Genomic DNA, 27,526 nt, shown 5'->3' on the forward strand with positions numbered 1-27,526 from the left:
TTTATATTTTTGGCCAGCTATTGACTCTTTTGTACCCTGTGAGGTTTTTCTATGTACAATACCTTTTAATTTTTTTGTATTTAAAAATATTGTCAGATTTTCTTCTAGGCTGTCAAATCCCTAGACTAAAAGCAGGTTCAGTGTTCCACACCCCAAGGGGTGGTCAGAGAGATGTTCCTTAGAGGGGCGAGTTAAAAATCCCAGCAAACCTTGGAGGCGGTATTTGAAGAAGCCTGCAGGGGGCAGCAGAGAGCAGAGTCTGGATGACTCAGGCCCTAACTCCAGGTTTTCCGGGGCCCTGTTCCCTCCACACCCCTTTCACCTAGTTCTAAGGGGCTAGGCCCAAAGAGGACCCAGAGGGGACTGTGAATGAAGACCCTGAGTTCCAGCCATTCTAGGGCGAGGGGTGGAATGGGGGTAAGTGGCCTGAGCTTCCTGATTTTAGGTATGGACAGGAGAACATGTCAAAGGAGGAAACCAGAGGGATCAGACTCCCATCATTCATTCATTCATTCATTCATTCATTCATTCATTCATTCAGTGTGTCCAGTGAGCACTCTCTGGGGACAAGTGCTATGATTCCCTAAGTCCGATTGTTTCTCAACCCTGCATCTCCCCCTGCAGACATGTTTTATTTGACCTGCAAAGTGTTTTTTGTCTTTTTAATTGGTGGCCATATTTTAAAACCAGGAGATGTCACACGAAAATATGTTTTTCTGGCAACTTCTATTCAAAAGGCAGGAGCTCTAGAAGCCCAGGCCTGCATTCCTACCTGAGACCTTCAGCTGATCTGAGAAGCAGCCATACCCCTGGGTCAGGTGCTCTCTGGTTCACCACAGGCCTCACCACTCCCTACTGTCTCCCCTGCTACCCCCCCCCCCAACCTGCTGCATCCATTTAAGCTATCTGAGAGGCAGGCCTCTGTTGGTGTTGAGTTTGCAGCTCCTGATACGCTTCAACCGTGGTATTTTATCAGTGGGAGAACAGGAGACTTGGAGTGAGCAGTGACATGCCCAAGGTGACTTATAAATTAATGGTAGAGTCAGAATTGGAACTCGGGTTACCCGAACCTCAGCCTTGAGTCATAATCATGATTCTAGGGCGTCTCTGTTTCTCGGGTAACCCCTTCATGGCACCACCGTGCTGAGTGCATCCTGGCAAGATCTCCTGCAGGGGTTTGGTCTTACCAGGGAGACATAGGGTGGAGCAGAGGAGAGACCTTTAAAGTATGTGCAGTTTTGGAAGAGGGCAGCAGACAAAAATAAATATTTATGGCCTGACCAGGAGAGCAGCTATGGGTGCTATAGTGATTGACAGCAAAGCCCCTGGGATCAGTGAGTCTTCAGTTTGAATCTTAGCTCACCCACCTTGTTAGCTGTGTGTCTTTGGGCAAGTCACTTTACCTCTCTGAACCCTGCTTTCTTTGTCTGAAAAGGGAGGGTAGCAATTGTACCTACCTAAGAAGTGTGTGGAAGGATTAAATGAGATAATACATGTAGTAAAACACGTGGTAACATTTGAAACAAATGCAAACTAACTCTACAAATTATCATCCTTGATGTGTGTTACTGAAAGAGCTGAGGCATGTCTGGGGGCTGCAAAAGGGTCTCTATGAAACCAACCCTGACCCTCAAAGCCTCCCTCTGAAGTGTGTCTCCCCTCCCCGGCAGGTCCCCATCATATAGCCCATCGCCTGTCAAGAAAAAGAAGAAGAAAAGTTCCAAGAAACATAAGAGACACAGGTACTGTCCTTCCTCCTCTGCAAATAAACAGGGATGTTCCCGCTGGGGTGAGGGTGGAGGTGACAGTGGATGGCACTGCAAGGTCATTTGGAAGCTTATCATTTCATTTATAAAAAAAACCTCATCTATGTGTTGTCGTGTATTTGTATCTCGTCTAACTTGGGACTCTGGTTGCAAGGACCAGAGGCTCACTAATGCTAACTCAGGCCAGAGGGGAATTTGTTCTAAGGAGACAGGAATGTCTCAGGGACCAGCCGGGCCTCAGTGAGGGGCTAGAACCGATGAATGGAAAGCTGACACAACCCAAGCCGGGCCCCCTGGTGCACACGGGGACGTGGAGTCTGCACCCTGTTCCTGTCTCTTCATGTTGTAGACCAGCCGCAGGAAGACGCTGTATCTCTCGGTCTTGTTCCTTATTCCAAATTCCCAAGGAGAGACCTTTCTGGTTGGTCCAACTATGTCCTAGAGAATGGGATCCTGTGAAACATGGCTTCTGGATCGTACGCCCTTGTGGACAGTGGTTAAGGGGCATTAGGAACTGGACACACAGTCCCAAAGGAGCTCACTATACACATGTGCATGTACACACACACACACATGCTTATGGGGAAAAATAAAAGACAGGAAGGCTATGCACCAGAGGTCTCAAATCTGTGGTTAATGGGCCAAGCCAACATTTTATAATTGAAAGATTTCACAATACAAAAATCAAAGTTTTCCTGCTCCTCTGTAAAATCAGAAGCTCTCTCTTCATTGGACCGGTTTTCCCACAGGCAGCCATCAGCTGGAGCTGAGGAGTTGCTGTGTGTTTAGACAGAGCGGAGGTGCTGCACTGTCCCCACCTAACCTGCTCCCCTCCATCTACACATGTTTACAGAGCTTGTTTGGCCCCCTGGGCTCAGAGAGTGTGAAGCTATCTTTGGAAGTTAAGCTATTTGCTGTGGTTGGCTGTGGATGACAGGGAAAGAGCGGTTTATATTTTATTTTTGCTTATCTGTATCTTCCAATTTTCCTACACGGGTGGTGGATTATTTGTGCAATTAAACCATCGCAGCAGAACAAAAGGTAAGAGGTCATTTGAGTTCACCTCCCGCCGCATCTCACCCTCTCGTTCAAAGTAGCCTCCACGTGGCTTTTCCCAACCCAGGGGTGTGGTTGCCTTTCAGCCCTTGTGGCCAGAAAGGTCTCAACTCAGTTTGGTCTCACCGATTATGTCTACCACCTGCCCAAACACGCCAACTGATGCTCTCTGAGTTTGTGCTCAAGACAAGGTGTGGGCAAACCAATTGTAAAATGTTGCTAATTTGGTGTTCGAAACTTTCCCAACACAGAGTCCTTTGTCGAGGCAGGGCCTGCCTGTGACCACAGACTGCCTTCTCGTCACCTTCCTATGCTGAGCAGTTTGTCCCAGTTTAGGGGTTGGAGGGGAAGCAGGAGCATTTTTCTATATGGATCTTGGGAGCCAAGTGGCTTCTTAGTCAAGGGCTCTTCTCATGGGAAGGAGACTAGGCCAGAGGGTTGGAAACAGGCTTGCTTTCTGGGGGCTACCGGTGGCCCAGGGGTTGCTGGAGGTTTAGAGGGAAGAAGGACCACGACATGGGGAATTAGGAGCGGGAGATACAAACGCCGGTTCTTCCCAAACTCTCATCTACTGAGCATAGCTCTAATTCTAGTCCATTTTCTCCAAGTTCCTGAAATGTTTGGTTAGTGATGGTTGACGTTTTGGAGCTGTGATCGAGGGGTAGAGGATGCACTGAGCTTCTTTTTCTCCCTTTCAATTAACTAAGGCTTCAGGGTTTAAAATATATATATATATCCCATTTTTCACATCTATTTATTGAATACCCATTGTGTGTCACGAATCAGGATTCAGGGCCCTGAGAACAGAGCAGCGAGCAGAACCCAGTTCCTGCCCTGAAGTTGCTCACGTTCTAGTGGGGAAAATGGTAGTCATGTTACGCAGAAGTCTGTACCATAGTGAGGCTAAGCTCAGAAGCTCACCCAGGGTTTGTGGGAACAGAGAGGAGGCACCAGACCAGCCTGAGTGTATTGGAAAATGCTACAAGGAGAAGATGACATCTGTTTGGGGCTCTGAAGAATGAATCGGGGTTACATAGGTGAAGCTGTGTGGCCCTTGGCAACTTAACTAACTTCTCTGAGCTTCAGTGTCTTTGTCCAATGGTTGTTAATAGTACTTCACAGGTTTGGGGAAGAGATTGAATGAGACAAAGCATGTATGTGAGACGTGCTTAGCACGGAGCCTGGCCACCGGTAAAGAGTTCCACATGTGGAAGTCGGTTGTCCCATGAAGATGAAAATGATGATGATGATGATGATGAAGAATCCACAACTAGTTGAGAGAAAAGACCAAAGTGAGACTTGGGGGGAGGGAAGAGGCAGAGGGACTCTCTTCTGGCCGCCTCATGCAACCTTTTCCAGGACAGGCTTACTGACAAATTTGGGTGAGGATTGAAACTCTGGTAGGTTTTGACCTGGAAATTCAAAACGCAAACCAATGTTTCCCATATGACCTTCAAATCTAAAAGAGGAGGAGGATTTGCTAGGTGTCCCGGTCCCCTTGTAGCCTGATGACAAATGCACTGATACATCCATCCCAGGAAAAGAAACTTCAGACTCACATTTATTTTCTTCCCTCCCTCCCTCTGTTCCTTTCTTCCCTCTTCCTTCCTCTCCTTCACTCCCTCCCTGTCTCTCTCCTTTCCTTCCTCCCTCTCTCTCTTCCTTTTTTTTTGCCCTCAATTAGGTCATTCTCCAAGAAGAGAAGGCACAGGTAAGCATCTTGTTGCCTCTGGCTGCCTGCTTAGCTTTCTGCTTTCCTAACCAGGTTTAAGCAGCATCTAGGGTCAAGCTCTCTGCTTCTACCTCTGTGTTCACGCCCCCTTCATCTTCCTGGGCCTCAGTTTCCTCTGAAATGAAGGCCATGATCTGGTTTCCCTGAAAGTTCCAAGCCAGACTTTCAATTTCCCCCAGGCCAGATGGTTGCTGCCGGACCAGCTCCTACCGATTCCTCTCCCTGGCCGGTCTCGCCACCCGTGCCAGAGTCTGTTTGTTTGACTGCTGGTTGAAATCTTGGGTTGGGGCATGTAGAGAAGCATCAGCCCCAGTCACCCCACCAAAGCCTTCCCAGATCCTAGCCAAGGGACAGAGGCCGAGTGCTAGAAGCACAGGGTGAGCACAAATAACGCTGCCACCTGTGGGGTACTCACTATAAATTAGATCCTGTGCTAAGCCTTTTCCATGCATGTGTGTATTTAATCTCCATTAATCCCCATCACAACGCTGTGCAGTGGGTATCCTTATTATTTCCATTTTACAGATGAAGAAACTAAGACTCAGGAGGTGTGGCAGGCATGTCCACAGACACACGGTCAGAAGGTGGCAGAGCCAAAACTCAAACCCAAATCTGTCAGACAGAGGATCAGGACACCCTTTCGTGGCTTCCAAAATAACAATAGCACAATTCCAGCAGCTGACAGAGTGCAAAGGCCTTTCATTCATTCAGTTAACAAGTAGACACTGATAACCAATGTCATCCATCCGCTCAGCCCAACAGCTTGAACAATGGCCCCATTTTAAGGGCAAGGATACTGGGTCTTCAGGAGGACAGGTAACCTGCCTGATGTCACACAGCAACTCAGCAGCAGAGCCAGGATGTGAACTTGGATCGTTCAGTGAGGTCCTGGGCTCTCCACCTCCCAGGCTGAGTCCCAAACACATGTCAAGGTGTGATTTCAGTTGGATGAAATCAAATTTTCTCCTCCCCAGGACTTAGGTCAGTGATGCGTTCCTGGTGACCCTCTGAAGCCGGTCTGGCTTGAACTACCAAACAGTGTTCGCCCTCTGGGGCCTCTATTTCATGATGCTGGGACCCTGAGTCATCATTGTCCATTCTGCCACACCCCAGTACTGTGACTTTAAAAGAAAACAGATACTTGAATATTCACGAGCAGAACGTTTCAGAATCTGCCAAACTTCATGAGGCTTTAGAGCAGCTCCCTGGATATTCCATTCTTTTCTCTTAGAAATTGACTGAACAGCAGTCAAGAGGAAGGGCCCTGGGGACCCATGGTCTGGGGCCACTTTCCAGCTCACCTCTGTGATCCTGGTCAAGTTTCTTAGCCGGTCTAAGGCTCAGTTTCTATTTCTGGAAAATGAGTGCTTATTAAATGTGCCACTGCCCATAGGTTGTAGGGAGAATGAAATGAGATTATTGCCAAAAGGTATTAGCACAGTGCTTACTTGATAAGAAAGCCTCAAAGCATGGCAGATATGATTACCTTTGCTACTGCTGTTATTATGAAGCTACCAGAGCCGATCTCAGCATCCTCCGTCCCCCATCCGCAGTCTGTATGTGTGGGTTGGTGTGTCTAGCTGAGCCCACTGGGTGAAGACGTTGGCAGCAACTGCTCCGATCTTAGAAATGATCAGTGTCCATTCCCAAACTGCCTGAATCTAGTGACCACCGTGTGTTAAGCATTTTGACTACTTTGTCTTTCGCTAGAATTTTGCATCTTTCAGTTAATTGGCCATTTCTCATTCAGCTCCTCCAGCCCAAAAAACAAAAGAAGGGAAGAGAAGAGGCACAAAAAACAGTAAGTAGATCCCACCTGCAACGTACTGTCCAGCTTGGGGAGGTGGGGGACTGACCTGTGAACAGCCAGAGGGTTAGAATTGCCGAAGAAATGGGGACCGGGAGAGGAGGGTGGGCGGGCAAGAGGGGAGAAGGAAGGGGAAGACAGAACTGTGTGTAGACCTGCAGTTGTGGGTTTGGCATGCATGGGTGCATAAGGTTGTGTATGTGATGTGTGTGTATGCATGCGTGTCTGTGTATGCATGAAAGTGAACGGTGTGCATGTGTGTGCCCATTGTGTGTGAATTCTGTGTGCCTGTGTGCGTTGTGTAACGTTTGTACGTGGTGCGTATATGCGTAGCGTGCACTTTGTAAATAGTATCTGTACATTCTTCCATCGTGCAAACATTTGTGTGCAATGCAGGTGCATAGTGTGTGTGTGGGGGGGTATATATCTGTGTTCACACGAATGCATATGTGTGCCCTTGCTTATGTGAGCATGAACTTGAATAGCATGCATGTAGGTGCCCTGTCTGCTACTATGTGCTAGTTCGGTGCCCTTGGCGTGTGCACTGCTTAATCTGCTTGCATTACTCATAGGGAGGGTGCGGGATGGTTTTTACCTGTGCACGTGTGTGCTGTGTGTGCACAGGTGGGTAAGGGGGCATGATCACATGCGTGCACACGTGTGTGTGTACATGTGAGTCCCAGCCCCAGCCTCTGGGCTTAGAGCATGGAGATATCAGGGGAGCTCCTACCCCCGGCCTCGGGTCCCAGCTGGTTCACGGTTTATAGCTGGTAGTAGAAATTCAAATCAGCCAGCGCTGCCTGAAGAGTTCAGTTCCCAGCCAAATTAAAAGTAAATTTGGTTACAACCCATCTACTTTATACCCTTGCAGATGTTAGTGAGTGTGTTTTCCAATCAACCAACATTTTATCTCCCACCAAGAAGCTTCTAAAGCGAGAATCAAAGGCAATGGGATGAAAGTCAGTGGGCTGCTGGGGAGGGAAAAGAGGAAGCAGGGCGTGGCGCTCAACTTTGCCGGCCTGAAGCGCCTCCTCACCCAAGGTCAGTGCGAAAGAGGGCATTTCAGGCACCACCACGGGGGCCTGGGGAACGCTCCAGAAGGAAGCAATAGAGCTGTGAGTTAGCTCAGGGAAGAACGTCCCAATCATCAAGCTTGTTCAGTTCACGTCAAGAGGCGATCATTGGTCATCTGTATAGAGTGTATGCTCACGCTAAGCACAGACAGAGCCTGTTCTCAGAGACTTCAGCATGGCTTGTCCGTGGAGCTGCGGTCTAGACAGTCACTGAGCTGGGGGCTGCGCCCAGACCCCAAGAGTTCTGGGAAGATCATGACAGAGGCACGGACTGCCTGCCTGAGGGCAGCAAAGTGGCCACCCTGCCCAGCGCCAAGAGTTGGACGAGTCTCAGAAATCACTAGCAGGACATAAAAGAAGGTTGTGAAAGCCAAAAAACCAGAGTCAGGAGAGGGAGAAGCAAGAAACACAAGGCACCCCTGAGATCAGGTGGTTGTTCTTGCCAAGATCCATGGTTAGTTAAGGCGGCTTTTAAACAGGGGACCGCTGGAGTAACTTACTTCCTCTTATTCAGCATCCCTTAGAGAGGCCCTAACAGGTGTCAGGCCCTGTGTGGGGCCCGAGGACAGAGATTAGACAGATGTGCCTCCCGGCCTCGAGGAGCTTGCAGCAGGACACCGGGGACAGATGTGGGACAGGTCACAGCACAGCAGTGGCAGATGGAAGCCCTGGGTGAGGTGGGAGTCCGGGTGCAGGAAAGAGGGTGTGGTGGTGAGGGGAGGCTTCCTGAGGGAGGGGCGGCTTAGGCTGGGGCAAAGGATGGAGGTAACCATTCTAGGCTGCAGGTTAGGCAAGTGGTTTAATCTCTCTGTGCCTTGGTTTCTGCATCTGTAAAACAGGAGTAATAAGAGAATCCACTTTGTAGGTTGTTATGAGGAGTAGATGAGTCCATTTAAGGAAAATGCTTAGAACCCAGTGCCTGGCAGGCAGTATGTGTTAGAGACGGGTTACCTACCATCACCATCATCATCACCATCATCCCCATCACCATCATCACCATCCCCATCACCATCATCCCCATCATCCCCATCATCACCATCACCATCATCCCCATCATCCCCATCATCACCATCCCCATCACCATCATCCCCATCATCCCCATCATCACCATCACCATCATCACCATCACCATCACCATCATCACCATCATCCCCATCATCACCATCACCATCACCATCATCACAATCACCACCATCCCCATCACCCCCATCACCATCATCACCATCACCATCACCATCACCATCACCATCATCCCCATTACCATCACCATCATCACCATCACCATCATCACCATCATCCCCATCATCCCCATCACCATCACCATCATCCCCATCACCATCACCATCATCCCCATCACCATCACCATCATCACCATCACCACCATCACCATCACCATCACCATCATCACCATCACCATCACCATCACCACCATCACCATCACCACCATCACCATCACCATCACCATCATCACCATCACCGTCACCACCATCAGGGCATCATAAAATGTGGGAAATGTGTGAGCCAGAATACAAGCACCTCGGGGTTGCTTGAGCCTTTCAAACAAGGGCTCTAGATGCCAGGCAAGGAGGCTGGAGAGCTAGGCAGAGGCTGGCTCCTGAAGGTGCTTGGGGTTCAAGGTCAGAGCTTGGACTTGACATGAGGACAATGGGAGGGCTTTAAACAGGGAAGGGATATGGTCTGATGATCACATTACCAGAATCCCTGAGTCTTTTGTTGGGATAACCAAGCTACCTCACAATAGAATCATCTCTAACTTCCACTGGCTTCCTGACTTGGCCCAAACTATTGACATTCCTTGTACGTCCTCAGTGACCACTGCCACTGCTACTGCTACTTCTGAGTCATCATTATTATTTAGAGAAAGCTGAAGTAACCTGTTATAACACCAGTTTTAGTGGCAGTGGTAGTGTAATTTTTGTTGTTGATGATGTTTGTAACTCCCTCTGAGAGTGGGCTTTTGACTCCATGCTAAGAATCCAGACTTACCTTTCCAGGGCTGAGGTTACAGATTGGCAGCCCAAAGGCCTAATGGATTCTGCAGATGTGTTTTGATAGCCCCAAACTGTGTCTTTTTTAAAAAATGAGCTTCCATTTAAAATAGGAATAATTTACATAAAAATATCAACTTCTACATTCACTTGAAAAATTAGAAGATACAGCACCACGGCACTATTCTGGAGACAAACACTTTCTTTAACCCATGCCCTTCGGTTGATATTTTCTGAGTGCCTGACTGATTCACACATTACCGTATCTGACTGGTTCGTGAAACCATCTGAAATCGAGACTCCTGCCTCAGGCGAGGGAGAGGTGATGTGTGCAGGTGACGATTCTGCTCCCAGCAGAGCCCTGGGGGGCAGGCCGTCTCCCCCAGACGACCCCTTTCTGCTCTCTTGTGTTAGGGACGGCCGGTTACACAGGCGGGAGGCGGGGGTGACGCACGGGGCCGGTCGGGGGAGATGCATGACCTTGGGAGAGACAGTGACTCGGGTGCAAGAGAAAGACGTGTGTCACAAGGTCAAAAACTCTCTGTCTCTCTCTCCTCTGATTGGTTCCTTCTCACCCTCCACCCGCCCCAAGATCGCGAAGCCGGCCCCGAAAGTCTCACCGCCACCATCATCACCACTGGCCCTCGCGGTCCCAGAGTTCGGAGTCCCACTCCTCAAGCTGTGACAGCAGGTAACCCCCTCCCTGAGGCACCTCCTCACCCCGGCATCTGCCCAGAGCCCGTCTGAGACGGGCTCCGTCAGCTCTACCTCCCACTGTCACTGTCGGGGAGGCCGCTTTCCCAGCAGAGGGGCGCCCCCGCCTCGCACTCAGGCTGTCTGCGCTTCCCTGTAGAGAAGGGGCTGCAGACAGACGGACCCGCTGCCTGCACCTACAGGACTTGCTAACACCGTGCTTCCGTGTCCAGGTGCTGAGCACTCTTCCTGATCCGCTGTGTGATCCCCTCTACAACCCTACGAAGGAGGCACTATTGTCATCCCCATTTTAGAGATGAGGAAACTGAGGCACAGAGAGGTTAAGGAACTTGCCAGGCATTTAGCTACTAAGTGACAGAGCTTAGGACTGAACTGGGGCATCTGGCTCTGCACTTGACTGTCTCTCACTAAGGGTTGTTCTAAGCACAGAGAAGCTAAGTGACCTATGAAAGGCCACACAGCACAAGGTACCTAGCTCTGAGGCCCTTCTGAGTCTGGTTTCTCCTAACCTGGAACCTCTTTACGCTGACACATCGGCTGCCCCAGCCTGAGAAGAGGAAGCGGTTCTTGTGGGTAAGGAGAACAAGAAGAGGGAGGGGGCTTCGTTGATGCTGGCGTTTGACATTGTTGAGACCAATGGGAACATCAAGGGCCCCCTGATGGTACCAGGCCAGCTTCCAGATGTCAGAGGCTCCTTTATTCTTTCTTAAGTGCTTCTCACACTTGGCTACGTGGCCAAGTCACTTGGGAAGGTTTAAAAATCTCACTCTCCTGGTCCCACTGCATCCCAGTTAAGTCAGAACGTCTAGAGGAAGGAGGAGGAGGAGGAGAAATATTTACCTAAATTCTACTCTGAACCAGGCGCTGTGCTGCCACTGCAAATACATTCTCTCTGTTAATCATCCCAATCACACCATGAGCTAGACCAGAGCTTCTCCACTTTGGCTGCACTGTGGTCGCTTTGGAAGTTTTTAAAAATACCAGTGCCTGGATCCCAGCTCCACACATTCTGATCTAATCCAGATGAGGTAGGTCCGGGGCAGCAAGATTTTTAAATCTCCCAGGTGATGTGAACGTGGAGCCAGGTGTAAAAGCATTCGAAAGGAGAAAGCAGCCCCTGACATCGAGTACTATAGCCTTGGCGTTCCCACTGGACAGCAACAGTTTCAGAGGACATCACCATCACACAAGGCTGCTCCGTGACCCTGAGTGATCCAGGCAAAAACAAGACCCTTCTGCAATCAGGTCCGAGCCCGGACAAAATAGGAACTTTGTCCAAAACCCAAAAGTAACCCAGCATCTCTCCATCCTGGCATGTGTGAGCGACTGCTGCTTCTTTACCAGTTATAGCCTTGACCTCAGTCTAGTCTCCCCTCTCTCTAGGTAAGACTGATGAAGACACCCAATCAGAGAATTACCTCCGCTTTCTGACACATCCAGTCCGGGTCAGAGCGCCAGCTCCTTGCGTGCTCCCCAGAGGCCCCGACCATATGCTCATAATAGGTTCTCGCTAACACCCTCGGACGGAGACGTCCTCCACTTCCCCGTGATGTGCATTCTCTGCCACTGCAGGGAGCAGTGACCACGCTCGTTCAAGTACAGGGTACCCCCGGTGGCCTTTATCTGGAGGGTGTTGACACACTGAGCTCAACTGCATTACAGACATTTACAGCTGAGAAACCTGCATGTTGGTGGGCAAAGGGGTCCGAGCAAGGTCGCGGTGACGGGCAGAGCTGGCACCAAGACCCAGGTCTGTGTGACTCATCCTGAACCCTTCACCTCCAGCCCAGGCCTGGGCTGCAGGGCGGTGCAGGGCCTGCTTGCTGACTCTCGGCGCACCCCACTCTACCTTCTCCGAGGCTTACCTCTTCGGGAAAGGGCTCACATCGCAGCCCCGGCCCCAGCCCTCTTTCCGCTGTCAGATCTCCCGCTGCTGTTGCCGTCCGAGCTCCCCAGTGCCTGTTGGGCTGAGAGACACTACAGCAGGGGTGGGAGCAACCTGAGAGCTGGCCCTCGGGCCACACACTCAGTAGAAAAGTGACCTGGAGGCCCCAGAGCAGAGAGGGACACTCCAGCGCAAGAACCAGAGGCATTGGTTCCCACGGGGACCCTCGTTCCACCACTTACAAGCTGTGTGACCTCAGGCAGGTCCCTAAACATCTCTGAGCCTCAGCTCTCTCATCTGAAAATAAGAAAGTAATATCTGCCCTGTGTATGTCTTCAAGTTGTAGAGGGGACTGTGAAAGCACCTGAAGAGGGGCTTACAAGTGCCGTGCAAATCCATAAGGTGTTATTTGTATCACTACTGTGACTCAGAGCTAACAGGTATGCAGAGTCCAAACACACCCTTTCTAAGGAGTCAGAGATTCCTTTGGTTTCCACTGCAGACAGGCAGCCAGATCTAGATGTGACAAGCTTGCAGAAGGCATCTTGGTCGTTTTTGTCAGATATTTTTTTTTAAGTTTTGGGTGACAGTCAATAAGATGCCTCTATTTCACAGATGGTAAAGTCACATACACAAAGACACACAGATATAAGCAGTTACATTTATAGACAAACACATGAAAACACAGATGGACACACACCCAGACGTACACACAGTCACAGACACAGGCAAGCAGACAGACAATCACACAGGCACACAAAGGACAGTAAACTGAATCAAGATAGGGACCCTTTCTGTCTTCACAGCTGCATCCCCAGCCCCCACAGCAGTGCCAGGTACATGAATAAACATTTGTCAAGTGAACAAATGAGAGAATGAGTGAACGGATGGGTGGGTGGGTGGGTGGATGCACACGTAACTCATACAGACACACCCAAACACGCTCTGTTGTCCTCACATCCTATTGGTCCTTCGGTCACCTCTCTGCCATGCTCCCCGTCAAAAGACCCTCAGGTTTCTCTCTCCCGCACCCAGGCACCGTGGCCAGTCCCCCGAGGAAGGGCGGAAGTCCCGCCGAAGGCACTCTCGCCGCTGCTCCAAGACCTTCTGCAAGGCCAGCCCTGAGGCCCGGTCCAGCCCCCCGCCCAGCCAGCCCCTCCAGATGCTCAGCTTCCTGTCGGCCAGGGGTGTAGTAAGTATTCCACACAGCCTCCTCTGCCAGTCTTGGCCGTGACACTTGGAGGGGGTGGAGGCACAAGTTCAGGGCAGTGTATGACACATTTTAATTCAGTTTCGGGCAAATATCCAGCTGGTTTCAGACCTCCTTATTGATTAACCAGATGGTCATTCACCAGCCTTTGGCAGCACTCGGCTTGGCGGCTTGGGAAGTGGGGGCTTGGGGGGACGGGAAAAACCTGAAACCCCCGGCTCTTTATCAGGGGAACTTCGAAAGTACATATTGGCCTCCAGAGTGACATCTGCAGGAAAGCATGTATGAGACACCACAGGAGGTTTCTTTGGGGAAGAAGGAAAAGAGGGGGTCTTTGAGGCAACAGAGGTACTGCAGCTTTGCGGTGAAGTCTGCATCTTTGACAGCTAGTCTGCAGCACTGACGAGCAGCTGGGGTTTGATTTCACCTGGGTAAACTCGGCCTTGAATGTATACGAGAATTTTCCTCCAAGGAGCTGATAGCATTCAGCCTCTCGTGTCCACACAAGGTCTCAGGGAGTTGAGGACGCAGCTGCCCTCACTAGTTCCTTCCACAGGTGGTTCAGAAAAGCCAATGCTCAGAAAATTTAAGGTCTGGAGTGAAGCCACTGAGTAAAGCAAGAGCGAATCCAGTCGAGAAACCGGGCCTTGAATGGGATCACGCAATAGTCCCTCAGGTCAAGAAGGAGGGCTGGAATGCAACTTCATACAGTTCGATGCCAGGAAGTTTCCTGACCAAGGGGTTTGGAGTTGGGCCTGAACTCAACTTCCTAGCTGTGTGGCTTTGAGAAAGTCACTTAACCTCTTTGAAACTCAGTTTTCTCATTGGTAAATTTGAAATAATATCACTTCCATGTGGGATTGTTGGGGATATCCAATAACAGAAATTATGTGAAGGCCTTTTGTAGACTCTAAAGGGACAGACACACAAATAGGAGGAGATTCAACACAGACGTACCCTATGGTTACAGCTAACAGCTGGGAAGGGACCTGTCTCCTCTAGCTAGGCGTAAATCTGAAAATTTCAGAGAGCTGCTCCCTTAGAAAGGATGAGGTGGAAGTAAGGAATAGCTCAGGGGTTCTTGCTGAGAGGTCAAGGAAGAGAAGGTGATGATAAACACTGGTTGGGTCTGGTTGACACAATAGTTATATCTCTAGTGCATTCTGGGAAACTCTTCTTTACCAGTAAAGGCACCATGTATCACCAAGGTCTACTTTTGCCCAAATCTTCTACCTAGCTGGAACAATCCACAACTCACCTCAGGGCCTTCCTTTGTAGAGATACCTGTAGTTGTTCAGTATTTGCAGATGGTAAATGCTCACCTGCATTCTCCCCTCTGCAAATGTCCTATGAAAGGTCTTCCCAGTAAGGCAGAGAGTCCGGAGGCCTAGGGGCAAGTCTTGGCTTGGCAGGACAAATCCTTTTACCCCTCCCAGCCTCAGCTTCCTCAACTGGAAAATGAGCATGATTATCCCATTTGTGTCCCAAAGGAATTGTTGCAAAGGTAGAAATAAATTTAAAATACAAGCAATAAAAGGTGGAAGAATGGTTTTAAGTTGGTGAAAGCCACCCAGTCTCTCTGGTCATGGTATTTATAGCAGCCCATTCGGTGGCCCTACCTGACCCTCATTAAAAAGTGCCATTGGGAGCAACTGGCTTGTGTTCTCTCACCTGGGATGGTTTCCTAACCAGTCAGGTCCAAGGTGTTTCAAAAAGCCGAATGTTGACTCCCCCCACCCCAAAATTGTGGTCCTCCCACACCAGTGAGTGAGGTACCAGATTGGCTATTGGTTCTTAGGGCCCAGCCGCTATTGGAAGAGCAGAAAGCTCATCCGTACCTAGAAGGCAGAGGCCTTAAGAGCTCACCTAACCCAATACCCTGATTCCAAAAAGAGAACCTGGACTCACAGGAGAGAAATGACTTCCGTGGGCTATGGCAAGTCGGAGTTGTTAAAAACATGGGACTATGATTATGTGGTCAAATCCTGGCTGCGAGCTGGGGATAGTTACCTAAACCTTTCTGAGCTGCAGTTTCCTCATCTGTTAAAAAAAATGCAGATAATAAACCTCTTCTTCAAAAGCCTTGTTTTGGGGACAAAAGCAGAGTAATTTTGTAAATAGTCGAGCCCAGTGCTCGGCACAGGGGCAAAAATCAGCAAATAGTAGCAGGTGTTGTGATGAAAACATTCCAGATGCTGGCTCTGTATTTTCCAACTGTGGAATCTTGAGCAAGTTCCATAAACTCTCTGTGCCTCAGTTTTCTCCAAATCTGCAAAATGAGGATAATAGTAAGACCTACCTCATAAGAGAAATGTTGTGAGGATGCAATGACTCAATGTGAGTAAGACTTTCAGACTAACAGGCGAGTGGTAGGTGCTAGGTTGCTGGCGGTGGATAGAAGCAGCAGCAGTATTAACAATGGAAATAGTAATGGTAGTAGCAACAATAGTAGCAGCACTGGTAATAGTAGTGGAGTAGTAATAGTAGAATGGTTCCAGGCCCAGGCTAGTCTGTGGATGAGTTGAGACCACAGCTAGAACCCCTGCTTCCCCTGCTTTCAGTTTCCTCCCATCCTCAATGGCAGCTGCAGCCCAAATGGTTAGCCCCACCCTGCTCATGGCTGCCTGACTCCTGGGGCGTCAGACGCCCCCCAGGTCTGGTCCTCCAAGTGCTCTCCATGCTGGGCTCTTTCTCATCCTCTCTCCTGCAAGGCAGGGATGGAAGAGGATACCAGGTTGGACCAAAGGTTTTCCAAGAGTCCTGGCCCCAAGATTTTTTTGAGCTCTCTGCTGAAGAGAACAGCACAGTCATGGTCCCTGAGTCACCCATTCCATCACTTGTTCAAATCTACCAGTTACCTACTAAGCATCTATAAAGGGTCAGCTCTGATGTGGCTCTCAGAATCCAGTGAATAAGAAACAGCCTGTGCTTCCTTAAAAGGAAGACAGACAAGGTACAAACTGTAAAAGACAATGCACAACAGTGAATGCTGAGATGGGGCAGGAGGTAGGCAGGCAGGGAAGGGAATTGGGGTTAGGGTTAGGTTAGGGCAGAGGAGGTGACAACTGAGAAACTAGCCAGTGGAAGCAGGAAACGAAGGCTGGAGTCAGGATGGGGAAAGAATTCCAGGGCAGGAGATGGGGTTCTGGGGGTTCTGGAGGTGAACAGGAGCCCAAGCGTGAGGGGTCTCCTATGCCATGGTTCCTGCCACACTCCATGGTGGGCATCCCATATGCAGAGCTCTTTGAAAATCAGGGACGGGCACATTACATCAAGGGGGCCTGTTTGCATACATGAATATGCAGAAGTGGGTTGTATCTTGTTAAAATCCTAGCTGGTGAGCTAAAGATAACCTGAAGCCCTCTTTCTTGGTCAGAGCCCAAATCCAAATGGAGGGTCCCAAGGAGTGAATCCTTCATGGCCTCATTCATTCCTTATCTACACTCAGTCAACTCTGTTCAAGGTGTTAGGGAGACAGAGAGATGAATAAACAGGCTTCCTGAATTCCAGAGCTCACCATCTAGCCATCAACAGAAGGCTGCAATACAGTAGGATAAATGTTGTCATTAGGGCTGAGACTGAGTAGGTGAGCACTAGTACTCCTCCATTGTTCAAATATTCAAATACTTGCACACCAATTGATAAATAGACCCTGTCACCACCCACCCCCCAGTCAACAAAGCCATCCCTTCCCTCCTCTGGTACCTCCTGGACCTTCTCACAGTCCAGCAGCTAAACAGTGATACCTGGCAGCCCTTCAGTGCCAAGGCCAGCTACCTTCAGATGGGGCAGTACCCACACTCAACCAGTTGTTGAATATTTTGAATATCACCCCTGGAGGTGACGGAAGCAAGTACAATATGTAGGAGGACCACAGAGGAAGGACCAATGTCTAAGAGATCTTGGTGTCTGAGAGGACTTTACAAATAAAGGAACATGTGAGCTGGGCTTTGAAGGATGAGTAGGAGTTCACCCAATTGAGATGGCTATATACCACTGTGTGCCAGGCACTGTCACATACTTTACACAGTTGTTTTGTTTTTTTTTTTTCTCATTTGATTCACAAAACAGTTCTTTGAGGTAGGTGCCATCATTATCACCATTTTTCAGATGGGAAAACTGAGGCTCAGAGAGGTGAAGTGACTTACGTAGGTAGCCCAATAAGTAGGAAGGGGAGCTGGTTTGAATCATGGCTTGTATCTCAGAAGCTTACTCTGATAGCCAGAGGACCTACTGGATGACAGAGAGGTTGGTGGCTCCAAGGTTTGGCCACGCCCTGTCCTGTAGCAGGGGGTCCTCTGTGAGGTCTATCCTAACTGGAGGGGGAATCTAAAGGGGGCTGATCAAGACTGAAATTAGACCCAGAAGAGGGCAGTCTCCTCCTTTCTCCTCCTTCTGCCTCTATTGAGCCAACAGCTGCCACATAACCCTTGCCAACAAAAACCTGCACAGATACGGCGCAAAAAAAAAGAAAAGGCAAAACTTGGGCTCCGTAAAAGAGGACCTCATGAAATTTGTCAACAGGAGGAAGCAGGAGGCGACAGTGATGAAGACAGGAGCTTTAAAGCAGATTCGGATACTCCAGAGTTCTTGATTTCATCTCCCTATGAGACTGGGTAACAGCCATAACTCATGCTTCCTGAGCACCTACTATGTGCGAGGTGCTAGGCTGAATTCTTTACATGTTTCATCTCATGCGTTTCTTATAATAGCCTTTCAGGGGATCTTCCGCTAGTATCCTCATTTTACAATGAGGAAACTACAGCCTAGAAAACTTAAGTAAAAGGCAGCTGTTAAATGGAGAGGTTAGGATTCCAACCCAGAAAGTCTACCCTCAGAGTCCAAGTGCTTAATTACTTGACTTCCCTTGTGTCATTTCACTTCGCTGGGCCTCTGTGTCCTCATCTGTACCTTTAACTAATAAGCATACATACTGCACAGAGTGGCTGTGAGGGTGGAGTGAGATAAGGTATCCATTCATTTATAAGATATGCATTAAGCACCTACTATGTGCCAGGCACTGGGTGAATAGCAGTGAACAAGACAGAGAAGATTTCTGCCCTCATGCAGCTTCTGTTCTATGAGCAAAACTTAGCCCGATGCTTGGGACATAACACTCAATATACAGTAGTTGCCAGTGTTATGATTTGTCGTCACAATGGCTGAATTAAACTTGGTCCCAGTAAAAGCAGACATGATGTTTCTGAAGTATCTCTGGCCTCAAAAAGCTTAATCATATCCAGGATCTCAGGTGAACGTCAGAACAACTCTAGGAGAATGGCAGGCTATGCCTCCTATTTTGCAGACAGGGGAAGTGAGGCTGGGAGCGTGTATGGAGGGTCCAGCCTTCCCGCCTCTGACCCAGGTTGTCACGTACATCCTGCAAAAGTGAGCTCTTGCTCAGACTAGGAGACTCACTAGTCCAGTGCCATTCGTTGTAGTTTAGAGAACAAAAGGACTAAAATGCGGAAGAAGGGGGCCATGAGACTCAGGCATTTGTGGGACAGTTGTCCTTTTTAAATAGAAAATGGAATAGCATTGTCAACTTTTACTTTTGCCAAGCAAGGACAGAAAAAAGAAAACCACCATTTTGTATAGTGAAAGGGACATTTACCATCTGAAGAGGAAGAATAGACATGGCCTCAGAAGAAAGGATGAGCCTTTAAATCAAATGCATTTCGTTGGATGAAAAACTCATTCCATTGAACTTTTTTTTTCTCATTTCAATTTGGACTGGTGAAAATTTTGCCTGACTGGATCCAGGTAGAAATTTTCAAGAAGAGGTGGGCTGAGGGCCATCAAAAGGGGCTTCTGAGAAATGATGAGGTTGAAGCTGCTGGTCCCCTTCAGCTTCCTGATGGAGGGAAGGAGAGACATCCAGCCCCAGGCCCAAGGTCAACGTCAGTGCACAGCCCTGTGGGACCACCCCAGCCCTAAAGGACTTTGTCATCTTCCCAACATCCTCAGCAGATCCCTGCCTTTCTCCATTCCTCCCCCTCTCTAATGAACTCCTAACAGGTCAATGAATCCAGTCTTCTGATGTCTTCGTAATTAATGTGCAGAGGAAGATGAACAACAGTGAGGAAAATAAACTTCATGTCTTTGTGAAACAAAAGGTTTAAAAAAAAAAAAAAAAAAGGAATAACCAGAACCCTCTAGCTAAAAGCTCTGCCATGTAGCTCTACATTCACATGAGAATTTCCAGTCCCCCATATGGCAGGGAGGGAAAAAAAATTTATAGCCATCTCTCTCCATGGAGCCATTTGAAGCTCAGTAAATGGACTTGTTCAGTTTAATTGGAATTCTCTTCTTGATTGTATTTTTGTAACCTATTAGGCTGTGCTGCCTCTTGATCTCGGAATTCAGCCGAAATTAAATTTTGAAGTGTAAGTGAGAGGTTGCCTTTTTCCCCCATTCTTGATTAAATAATGCTTTGAAACAAAAACAATAAATAACAGTGCTGGCTTCCCTGGAGGGCTGAGAGAAACTGCCAGTGAAACACCAGGAGCTGGAGTTCATGGTGGGGGGATTTAATTACTTATTAGAAAAACCCAAATGTTGACGCTGAGTATATTAAGGAAAGAGGAGAATAGGCAAGCTTATGAGTTCAAAAGAAAAAACAAAAACAAAAAACTGGAGCTTCACATTGGCGGGGGCTAAGAGAATAAAGGGAACGTATTCGTTTGTTTTCTCCCAGTGGCCATGAGTTTGTGAAAAACAGTTTGTCCTTAAAAAAATCTGAGATTGGCAGTCCTGACCCAGAAGGGCAAAGCTTGTAATAGCTCTGGGGTCTGGATATGGCTTCATGACTCTGTCTCCTGGTTCCTTTCATTGACAAAGTCCAAGAGGGTTTGAAAGGGCAGAGATGGGGAAGATGGAAGGGAGAGATGAAACATACAGGATGCACTGTTTGTGCTGCTTTCAGATAGATCCGGGTAGCAGCGAACACTTAGAACAGAGGGTCACAAACTTAGCTGTCTCAAGGGCCAGGCAGCTAATAGATATAAGCAACAGGGAGCCCATAAGGCCTGGGGTCAGGAGAGCTTGTGCCCCGTCCAAAAGGGGCAGCTGCAATTCCTCACAAGCCAATTATCACCAAGCAGGAATGTCGACTCAATCTTGCCAGATCCTCTTATTTTTCAGCATGAACTAGAAATGGGCTGTTATGTGAATCTGCCTCACTCTACAATGTTGAGAGTTCATTCAAATTTATTGTCGAACATAAATTTGTTTAGCTGGTAAGTGGACTAAAGAAAGCATATCTGAAACAAAGTATAACTTGGCCCGTCAGTTTTCCAGTGGTGGTTTGGGGTGTTGAGACAGATGCTGTCCGTTTATATCCCCTCCGCCTCCCCGCTTCACACACTGCCAGCTTGCAGCTTCCAGGTAATGTTCTTCTGGCTGCCAAAGACCACTTTGTTTGGCTGGGTGGCAGTTTGGACCTACTAGAGAATTGACACCCTTTGGGTGCAGCCTTTAACCCATGAGTGGCAGGGAATTGGTGTATAAATATCACAGCTCCCTCCTTGGTTGGGATTAACTCTGGAGCTGTCTCCGCCTTGGGTCCCAGGGTGTCCTCCAGAAGCCCTCTGTGGCAGCTGGCTCGTTCTCTCCCCTGCTCATTGACCCCACTCTCCTACTGAGGTTCCTTGCCCTCAAAGAAACTGCCAGCACTCAAATTCCTATCTCAATTTCTAGGAGAACCATATGAAGACAGGTGTATTTCACTTGGTGATTAAGCAAATCTTACAGGGGCTAAATTTTTGTGCCAAGCCCCAAAAGTAGGCCTTTGTGAAGACATAAAAAGAAGGGCAAGTCTGGGATGGAGGAAGGGGTCAGAGTGGACCACAGAAGAGACCCCTGGTATGAGGGTCCCAGGTCTTAGACAGGGGTCCCGGGTACCATGAGGGCATTGTTCCTGGACAAAAGTGGGTCTAGGATGACTCCTCCCAGCCGGCCTCTTGAGGACCGTTTTGCAGCTAAGCTGGGGATACAGGGGCAGAGAGCAGTTACGTGCATAGAAGAGAAATTTCCAGCAGATGAAGAAGAGCTCGTTAAAGATGACTTGTGAGTGGCCTGTTATCTAAATGAGACAGGGAGGAGCACGGGGGAGCCATCCTGTCACGTCAGCGGCCAGTGGGCAACAGTCCGCATCCTCCGTGGCGGAGTGGGAGTGAACAGCTGGCGAGGAAGGAGACACTTAGAGATGGGAGGCGAGCGCACAGAGGCCCCTGTCGTCTGCCTGTCATAAAGTCCTTGACTTATGAAGGTCTCCCCTGCATTATCACGGCATCACTCGCACATGCGCGCACACGCCCCACAGTCTGCCTTTGGCCCCCCTCCGTTGTGTCTTTCCTCCGTGTGTGGGGTGAATGGAGAGCTCTGGAGAAGGAGGAATCTGAGGCTGAGGCCATTAAACGATCCAGACATCCCTACTGAGTTTATGAAAATGTTTCTATCACCTGGAAACAGAGATAGAGCCCATCAAGACTGGTAAAGACAAAACCAAATAGAGTTCAGCTGAAGGAAGCAGGAATGAAAGTCTTCGGGCCACCACCCCTTCCCGCGGCCCTCAAAGTAATCCTTAAAGCAGATCAAATAGGGGGAGAAGATTTGCGTCTCCAGGACCTGCTAGGTGTGTCATGTTATGCTGGTTGTGCCCTGTCCAAGGGTGACTGGCCTTGGAGTTAAACCCCACCGACCCTCCCTTTGTCGAGCCAGCTGTGAAAACCGATGTGGGGCTGCTTCAGTCCAGAGAAAGGTGTATCTTTTTTCTAACTTGTCTGGCCAGAGTGGGGCACCATTTTCGAGTTCCTGACCCAGGGGGAGCATCGTTCTAGCACCCGAGCAAAGTCACTGCATGGGCCAGCAGCCCTGTTGCGTGCAAGAGGCCAGACCCAGTTCGTCTTTTAACCCGACCTCCCAGAATAGCAGAAGGTGGAAAAGGAAGTAAGGAGACCCAACACTGCTTGTCTCATCCGGAAGGCTCGTCGGGTCAGGAACTTCTCACCTTAGCCTGGAACTTATGCTGTTGAGCATGTGTAGGCTGGGCTCCTGTGTGCTTTCTCTGAGGGTCCTAGGTCTGAGGAGGGCCAGGAGGAAGAGCGGAGGGCATTCCTTCTCTTTACCACTGGCCTGGACCTAAAACTTGATTCTAGAGGGTCTCTCTGGCTCACACACCCAGCCCTGAGCTGGTCTCAAGACCCCAACTTTCAGCCCATCCAGATGGAGACAGGAGGTAAAACAAGCAATTACTGCCCCCTCACCCCAGTAAGAGTGCTGTGGCAGACAGAAGCCACTCATTTTTGAATGAGTGAATGAATGAAAGAGTGAATGTTAGAATGAATGAAGTAGAGAGTTTTGTGCTGTCCTGGCCTGGAGCTCCGAGAAGGCTTTCAAGAGGAGGTGATATGTAAACTGGAAGATGAATAAATTTAGCCATGTGAAGTGAGGAAGAGGGGAACAGTGTTCTAGGCGGAGGAAATGGCATAGGCAAATGGCCTGGGGTTGGGAGAGCAAGATGTGGTGGTAGAACCAAGAAAACTTTCTAATCGATTGGCCGAAGGTCGTGGGGGCCAGAGTGCGGGGGAGGCGGGGTGGTATATGGAAGAGATGAGGTTTGTGAAGGACACAGGGTTGAGCTGTAAAGTGTCGACACTGTCACGCATGTCACAGAATTTAGATTCATCCAAAGAAATGGGACTTTTCAACAAGCAGGAGAGGTTGGTATTTTCAAGCACCAGGGTCAACCCAATGAGGACATTCCAGTAGCACATTTATCTCTGTTTTCTGTGATGATGGGAGAGCGTGATGCCTTCGAGAGTTCTCAGTTCTGATCACACAAGTTGCACGTGGGTAGTGGTCGTGGTCAGGTAGCGACACTCTGAAAGTGTCCCTGTGAGCTCAGGATGTGGGCTTGAGAATGTGAAAAAGGCAAAGTCCCCTTCTCTATCCACTAGCCCCGAGGGGCCTTATGTTCCGGAGATCCTTCCCCCTGGGGACTCCTGATGCACCAGGACATATCCTTTGAAATTAGTAGTCAAGGTGGAAACAAGCACCTGGGCAGAGCAAGGCCCGGACTGGATGCCTCCAGGTAGCAAGCCGTAGGGTAATGGAAACCGTTGTATTCATGGTGCAGCCTGGTTCCCTCCAGGAGGGGCGCACCTGAGTCACCTGTGATACACTGGCTACCAAACATTCACTGTCTCTGAGACAAAGATTCCATGAGCCCGTCCCCAGGCCAAGCCCAGCCTGAGAGCCCAGGCCCCAGGGTCTAATTGCCTGGCATGATGCTTTGTCATTCCTGACAGAGGTGGTGGAAATACATATGTAGCCATTGAACTCTCAGAGGTGGGAAAGATACGGCACCCAACTTGCAAACTGGAAGACAAAAAGGAGCTGAATGGAAAAAGGGCCTTTACATTAATTTTTAAAGAAGTCTCACACTAGGAAACCCCATTTGGGCAACCTTATTTTGAGATCCCTTGTCCCAGAGCAAAGCTAGCCAGATTGCCAAGCATGTACAGTGGCAGCCACGCTGGGTGGAACTTGGTAAAGCTGGACCATCACCTTGTCTGTGTGCAAAGCCTCCTGGGAGAATCCGCAAAGGAAGTCCCACCTCCCCAGCTCCGGGAGCTGATATCCTGAGCTGGTGGAGTCATCACTGTTATTCTCACAGTTCCATTGTCTCTGTATCTCACCCTCATGACCAACTGCTGAGAAGGCAGAAGTGTTTCCTTAAGAAAGCCCAGAAGTCCCCCTTCTTTAGGCCCAAGGTGCATGGGAGAAACTGGGTGGGAGAAGCAGGCTTTTGATGGTGAGGCCTACACTAATATTTGCAGGGCCTGGGACAAGCGTATAGAAGGAGAGCCACACACTATATATGCAAATGTTTATAAATCAAGCCAGCAAACTTAGATAAAATAGGTTCTCCTATCTTGGCAAACATACCTTCGAAATGATCTGGAAAGTCAGATTTGGATTTAGAATCTTGGACCCCTCAGAGTGCCAGGCCACAACATGACAGTGTAGGGAGAATCTGCTCCGAGGCCCTGGCCCCTCCCATTCTCCCCCCATGTCCTTGCACCATCCAACACCGTGATGGACCTCCCACTCAAGCACACGGACACCTAAGCCTGAACATCCAACTTCTGTTCAAATGCCACACTTGGACCTAGGAATGTGCACACTTGAAGCATGGTCTACCCCTGGGAGAACAGATCCATGGGTGATCCTGCAGAGACCCTGGAAGGGGACTCAGGGGTCATTTAAACAGGGAATTCTGGGATTTCAGGTCCCCAGAGAGTCACTTCGGGGGGAGTGGTTTACAGGTGGTGCCTTCTCAGCCCCACAGATTTCTCACCCCATGGGGATGGTTATCGCTGGAGGAGACCCAGGGCAGAGGTCCATCTTGCCCACATCTAAGCATGGTATTGTTGGGGGACCAGAACCGAACCCACTATGTCATCCCAGCTGTGAGACTGGTCTGAACGTTTAAAGAAAACCATCCATTGTACTTCTAAACAGCCTTCCCGAGGGCTGGCTCTCCGTTGCCTCCTTTACTCCTTCATCTGTCCTAGATCAGCCCCACACAGGATCCTGGGGACCCCTCCTCATTCCCAGGCACCCCAAGGCAGCCCCTCCCAAAGCCGTTTGTCACAAGCACACCTTCCCTGTTCCCCACCCCCCATCTTGACACCTTAGATTGATGCGAACTCTAGCCGCCATCTGCATTGTCTGCAAGGGTTTCTTGATCCAACTTGGGCATTAAGGGACTGATGTGGTTAGTGTTGATGGCTTGAGGTCCCCTTACTGAGAAAGTCAACCAGAAGTGATGCTTCACCTGTCAAGAACACTGAAAACCCAAAACCCGAAGTTCAGGGCCAAGTGTGAGGATGTACAGAAAGGTGTGTGTTTTTTCTTGTCATTTGCGACTCTAATGATGGACTCACCTTGCCCGCTCTTCCCTTTCTCTTACACCTTACCTACCTACTAAAGGAGGAGTTCTTGCTTGGTAAGTGGATATAATCCGCAAAGACATGAGAGAATTTATTAGAAGCCACTCGAGCGCCTTAGCTACCTTCTCCAGGGGGAAAAGGACACACGCAAATATCCGTAGAGAGCTTTTTTTTGTTTGTTTTCAGTCAGACGATTTGACTTCCATTTTTTTTTTTTGTCCCCTCTTTCTTTTCCCCTTTAGTTGAAAACTACTAAAATATCATTTTGTGACCTTGACTTTATATTAAAAAAAAACCTCTCATCTTTATTTCATTTCTTTTCCCCATGTGATATTTGTTTAGGGTTCTATTCGGGCAACTTTTTCTTTAAAAAAAAAAAAGTCAAATTTGTTGAGGATTTGGTTGTCAAATTTTGGCTTTATCTCCTTTTTTTGTTTTTAAGTTTCAAGATATATTTTTTCAGGCCCATAGCCTCCTTTCTTTCCCCCCACTTTTCTTTATTTTTATTATTGTTTTAGGTTAAGGGTGTTTACACCCCCCCCTTCTCTTAAGTTGTTGCTTTTGTTTAATTCATTAGAAATTAAATTTTGTATAATTTCCTTTTTCTTTTGTTTAATCTGGATCGCATGCTTTTTCTCTGCATGATACCTAAATCTTCCAGTTATCCTAGCAGGGGGTAAAAAAAAGATCTCCTGTCTGTGGTATTCTTTCAGGAATTTGTGCTTTTGTTTTTTGGCGTCTCTTCTTTCCTCTCCTCTCTCTCTTTCCTTTCGTTACAGTGCATCATGATGGTAAACATTTCTTGGTTATTTAGACACAGCCCACAGACCCAGCGCTCAGCAGTGTCCAACGGGTGTTTTTGCTTTCAGATCGCTGGGTCGGGGTCTGCTGCTGACCTCTTTACCAAAACAGCCAGCCTGCTCACCACCTACCGAGGACGCTCCCAGGAGTATGACTCAGGCAATGACACCTCCTCGCCACCCTCCATGCAGATCGGCTCGGCCAGGTCTCGGGGTCCGGAGAAGGGGAGCCCCACTGGGGGCCTGAGCAAGAGCCGGGACCCCAACAGCGGCAGCACCTCTGATTCAGGGAACTCCTTCACCACCTCCTCACCCCAGAACAAGGGGGCCACTTTGGAGAATCTCTCCCCCACCAGCAGGGGCAGAGAGTCAAGGTCAGTGCACCTGGATGGGAGGAGGGGGTCCTGCCTGAGCTCCACAATCTCAGTCTCTCACCCTAGCACTACACCACACACACAGACTCCAACTCTTTTATTTGAGAGAAAGAGAGAGAGAGAGAAATGGCATCATTTTTGAAAAAAATATCCAAGGATATCAGCTTCAGATATAGCTGGATCCAGGGTCTCGAAAATATGTCATCAGGAATCTGTCTTTCCTATTACATCTCTCAGTTCTGCTTCCCCCTCTCTTGGCTTTATTTTCAAGCAGATCCTCCCAAAGCATTGGCAAAGATGCCATCCAGTTAACATTCTATCGGTCTAGCCAGCCAATGGAAGGAAAATGCCTCTTTCCCCAGAATTTCAGGAAAATATCAGGGCAAGTGCTCATTGACTCTGCTTGGCCCAGCTTGGGTCATCTGCCCACAGTAGACCAATCACACTGCCCAGGGGCTGCTGTATTCTTGGCTAGAATCTGTCGTATGCCACCATCAGGGCTAATGAGTCTTCCCATGTACACTAAAACTGGGGAATGTCTGGTCCTCTGAAGGAAAGGCAGGGTACTGTTATCAGGAGGAGGGATGGAGGCTGGGCAGGAAAAAACAGATGTCAGTTTACCAATAATCACAGGAGGAAGTCTAACATTTAAAGTCACTGTCATTCTAAAATATACCACAGTATTTACCCAAGCACACTGAAAATGTATGTCCATACAAAAACCTACACATGGATGTTTTTATAGCAGCTTTATTCATGCCCAAAATAGGAAGCAACCAAGATATCCTTCAATAAGGAAATAGATAAATAAACTGTGGTCCATATACACAGTGGAATACTATTCAGCACTAAAAAGAAACAAGCTACCAAGCAATGAAAAGACAGGGAGGAAACTTAAATCCATGTTACTAATAGAAAGAAGCCAATCTGAAAAGGCTGCGTATTCTACGATTCCAACCACATGACATTCTGGAGAAGCCAAAGCTATGGAGACAGTAAAAAGATCAGTGGTTACCAGTGGTTAGAGGGTAGAGGGGGATGGATCTGCCTGCCTCAGGACATCCCTGGCCTCAGTTCACACCCAAGCTCGGCTGGGAGCCAGGGCTGGGTCAGAGCAAACGTCAATGTCTCCAAGAACAGGCA

The 27,526-nt window shown here is 48.8% G+C and overlaps 1 protein-coding gene across 2 annotated transcripts in view; it reads left to right on the forward strand.

The window, feature by feature from the left end:
• The window catches only part of SRRM4 (serine/arginine repetitive matrix 4), a 162,230-nt gene that overhangs the window by 124,583 nt on the left and 10,121 nt on the right, over positions 1-27,526 (forward strand). For both annotated transcript variants that reach the window (XM_082416815.1, XM_082416816.1), the window contains exons 4-9: positions 1,671-1,742; positions 4,507-4,533; positions 6,305-6,355; positions 10,036-10,134; positions 13,078-13,234; positions 26,079-26,383. In XM_082416815.1, the coding sequence (XP_082272941.1) occupies positions 1,671-1,742; positions 4,507-4,533; positions 6,305-6,355; positions 10,036-10,134; positions 13,078-13,234; positions 26,079-26,383 (711 nt within the window). The remainder of the gene's footprint in view (positions 1-1,670; positions 1,743-4,506; positions 4,534-6,304; positions 6,356-10,035; positions 10,135-13,077; positions 13,235-26,078; positions 26,384-27,526) is intronic.

Source organism: Balaenoptera physalus (genome assembly GCF_965194825.1).
Source record: "Balaenoptera physalus genome assembly, chromosome: 12".
In the NCBI taxonomy this organism is placed as follows: Eukaryota; Metazoa; Chordata; class Mammalia; order Artiodactyla; family Balaenopteridae; genus Balaenoptera; species Balaenoptera physalus.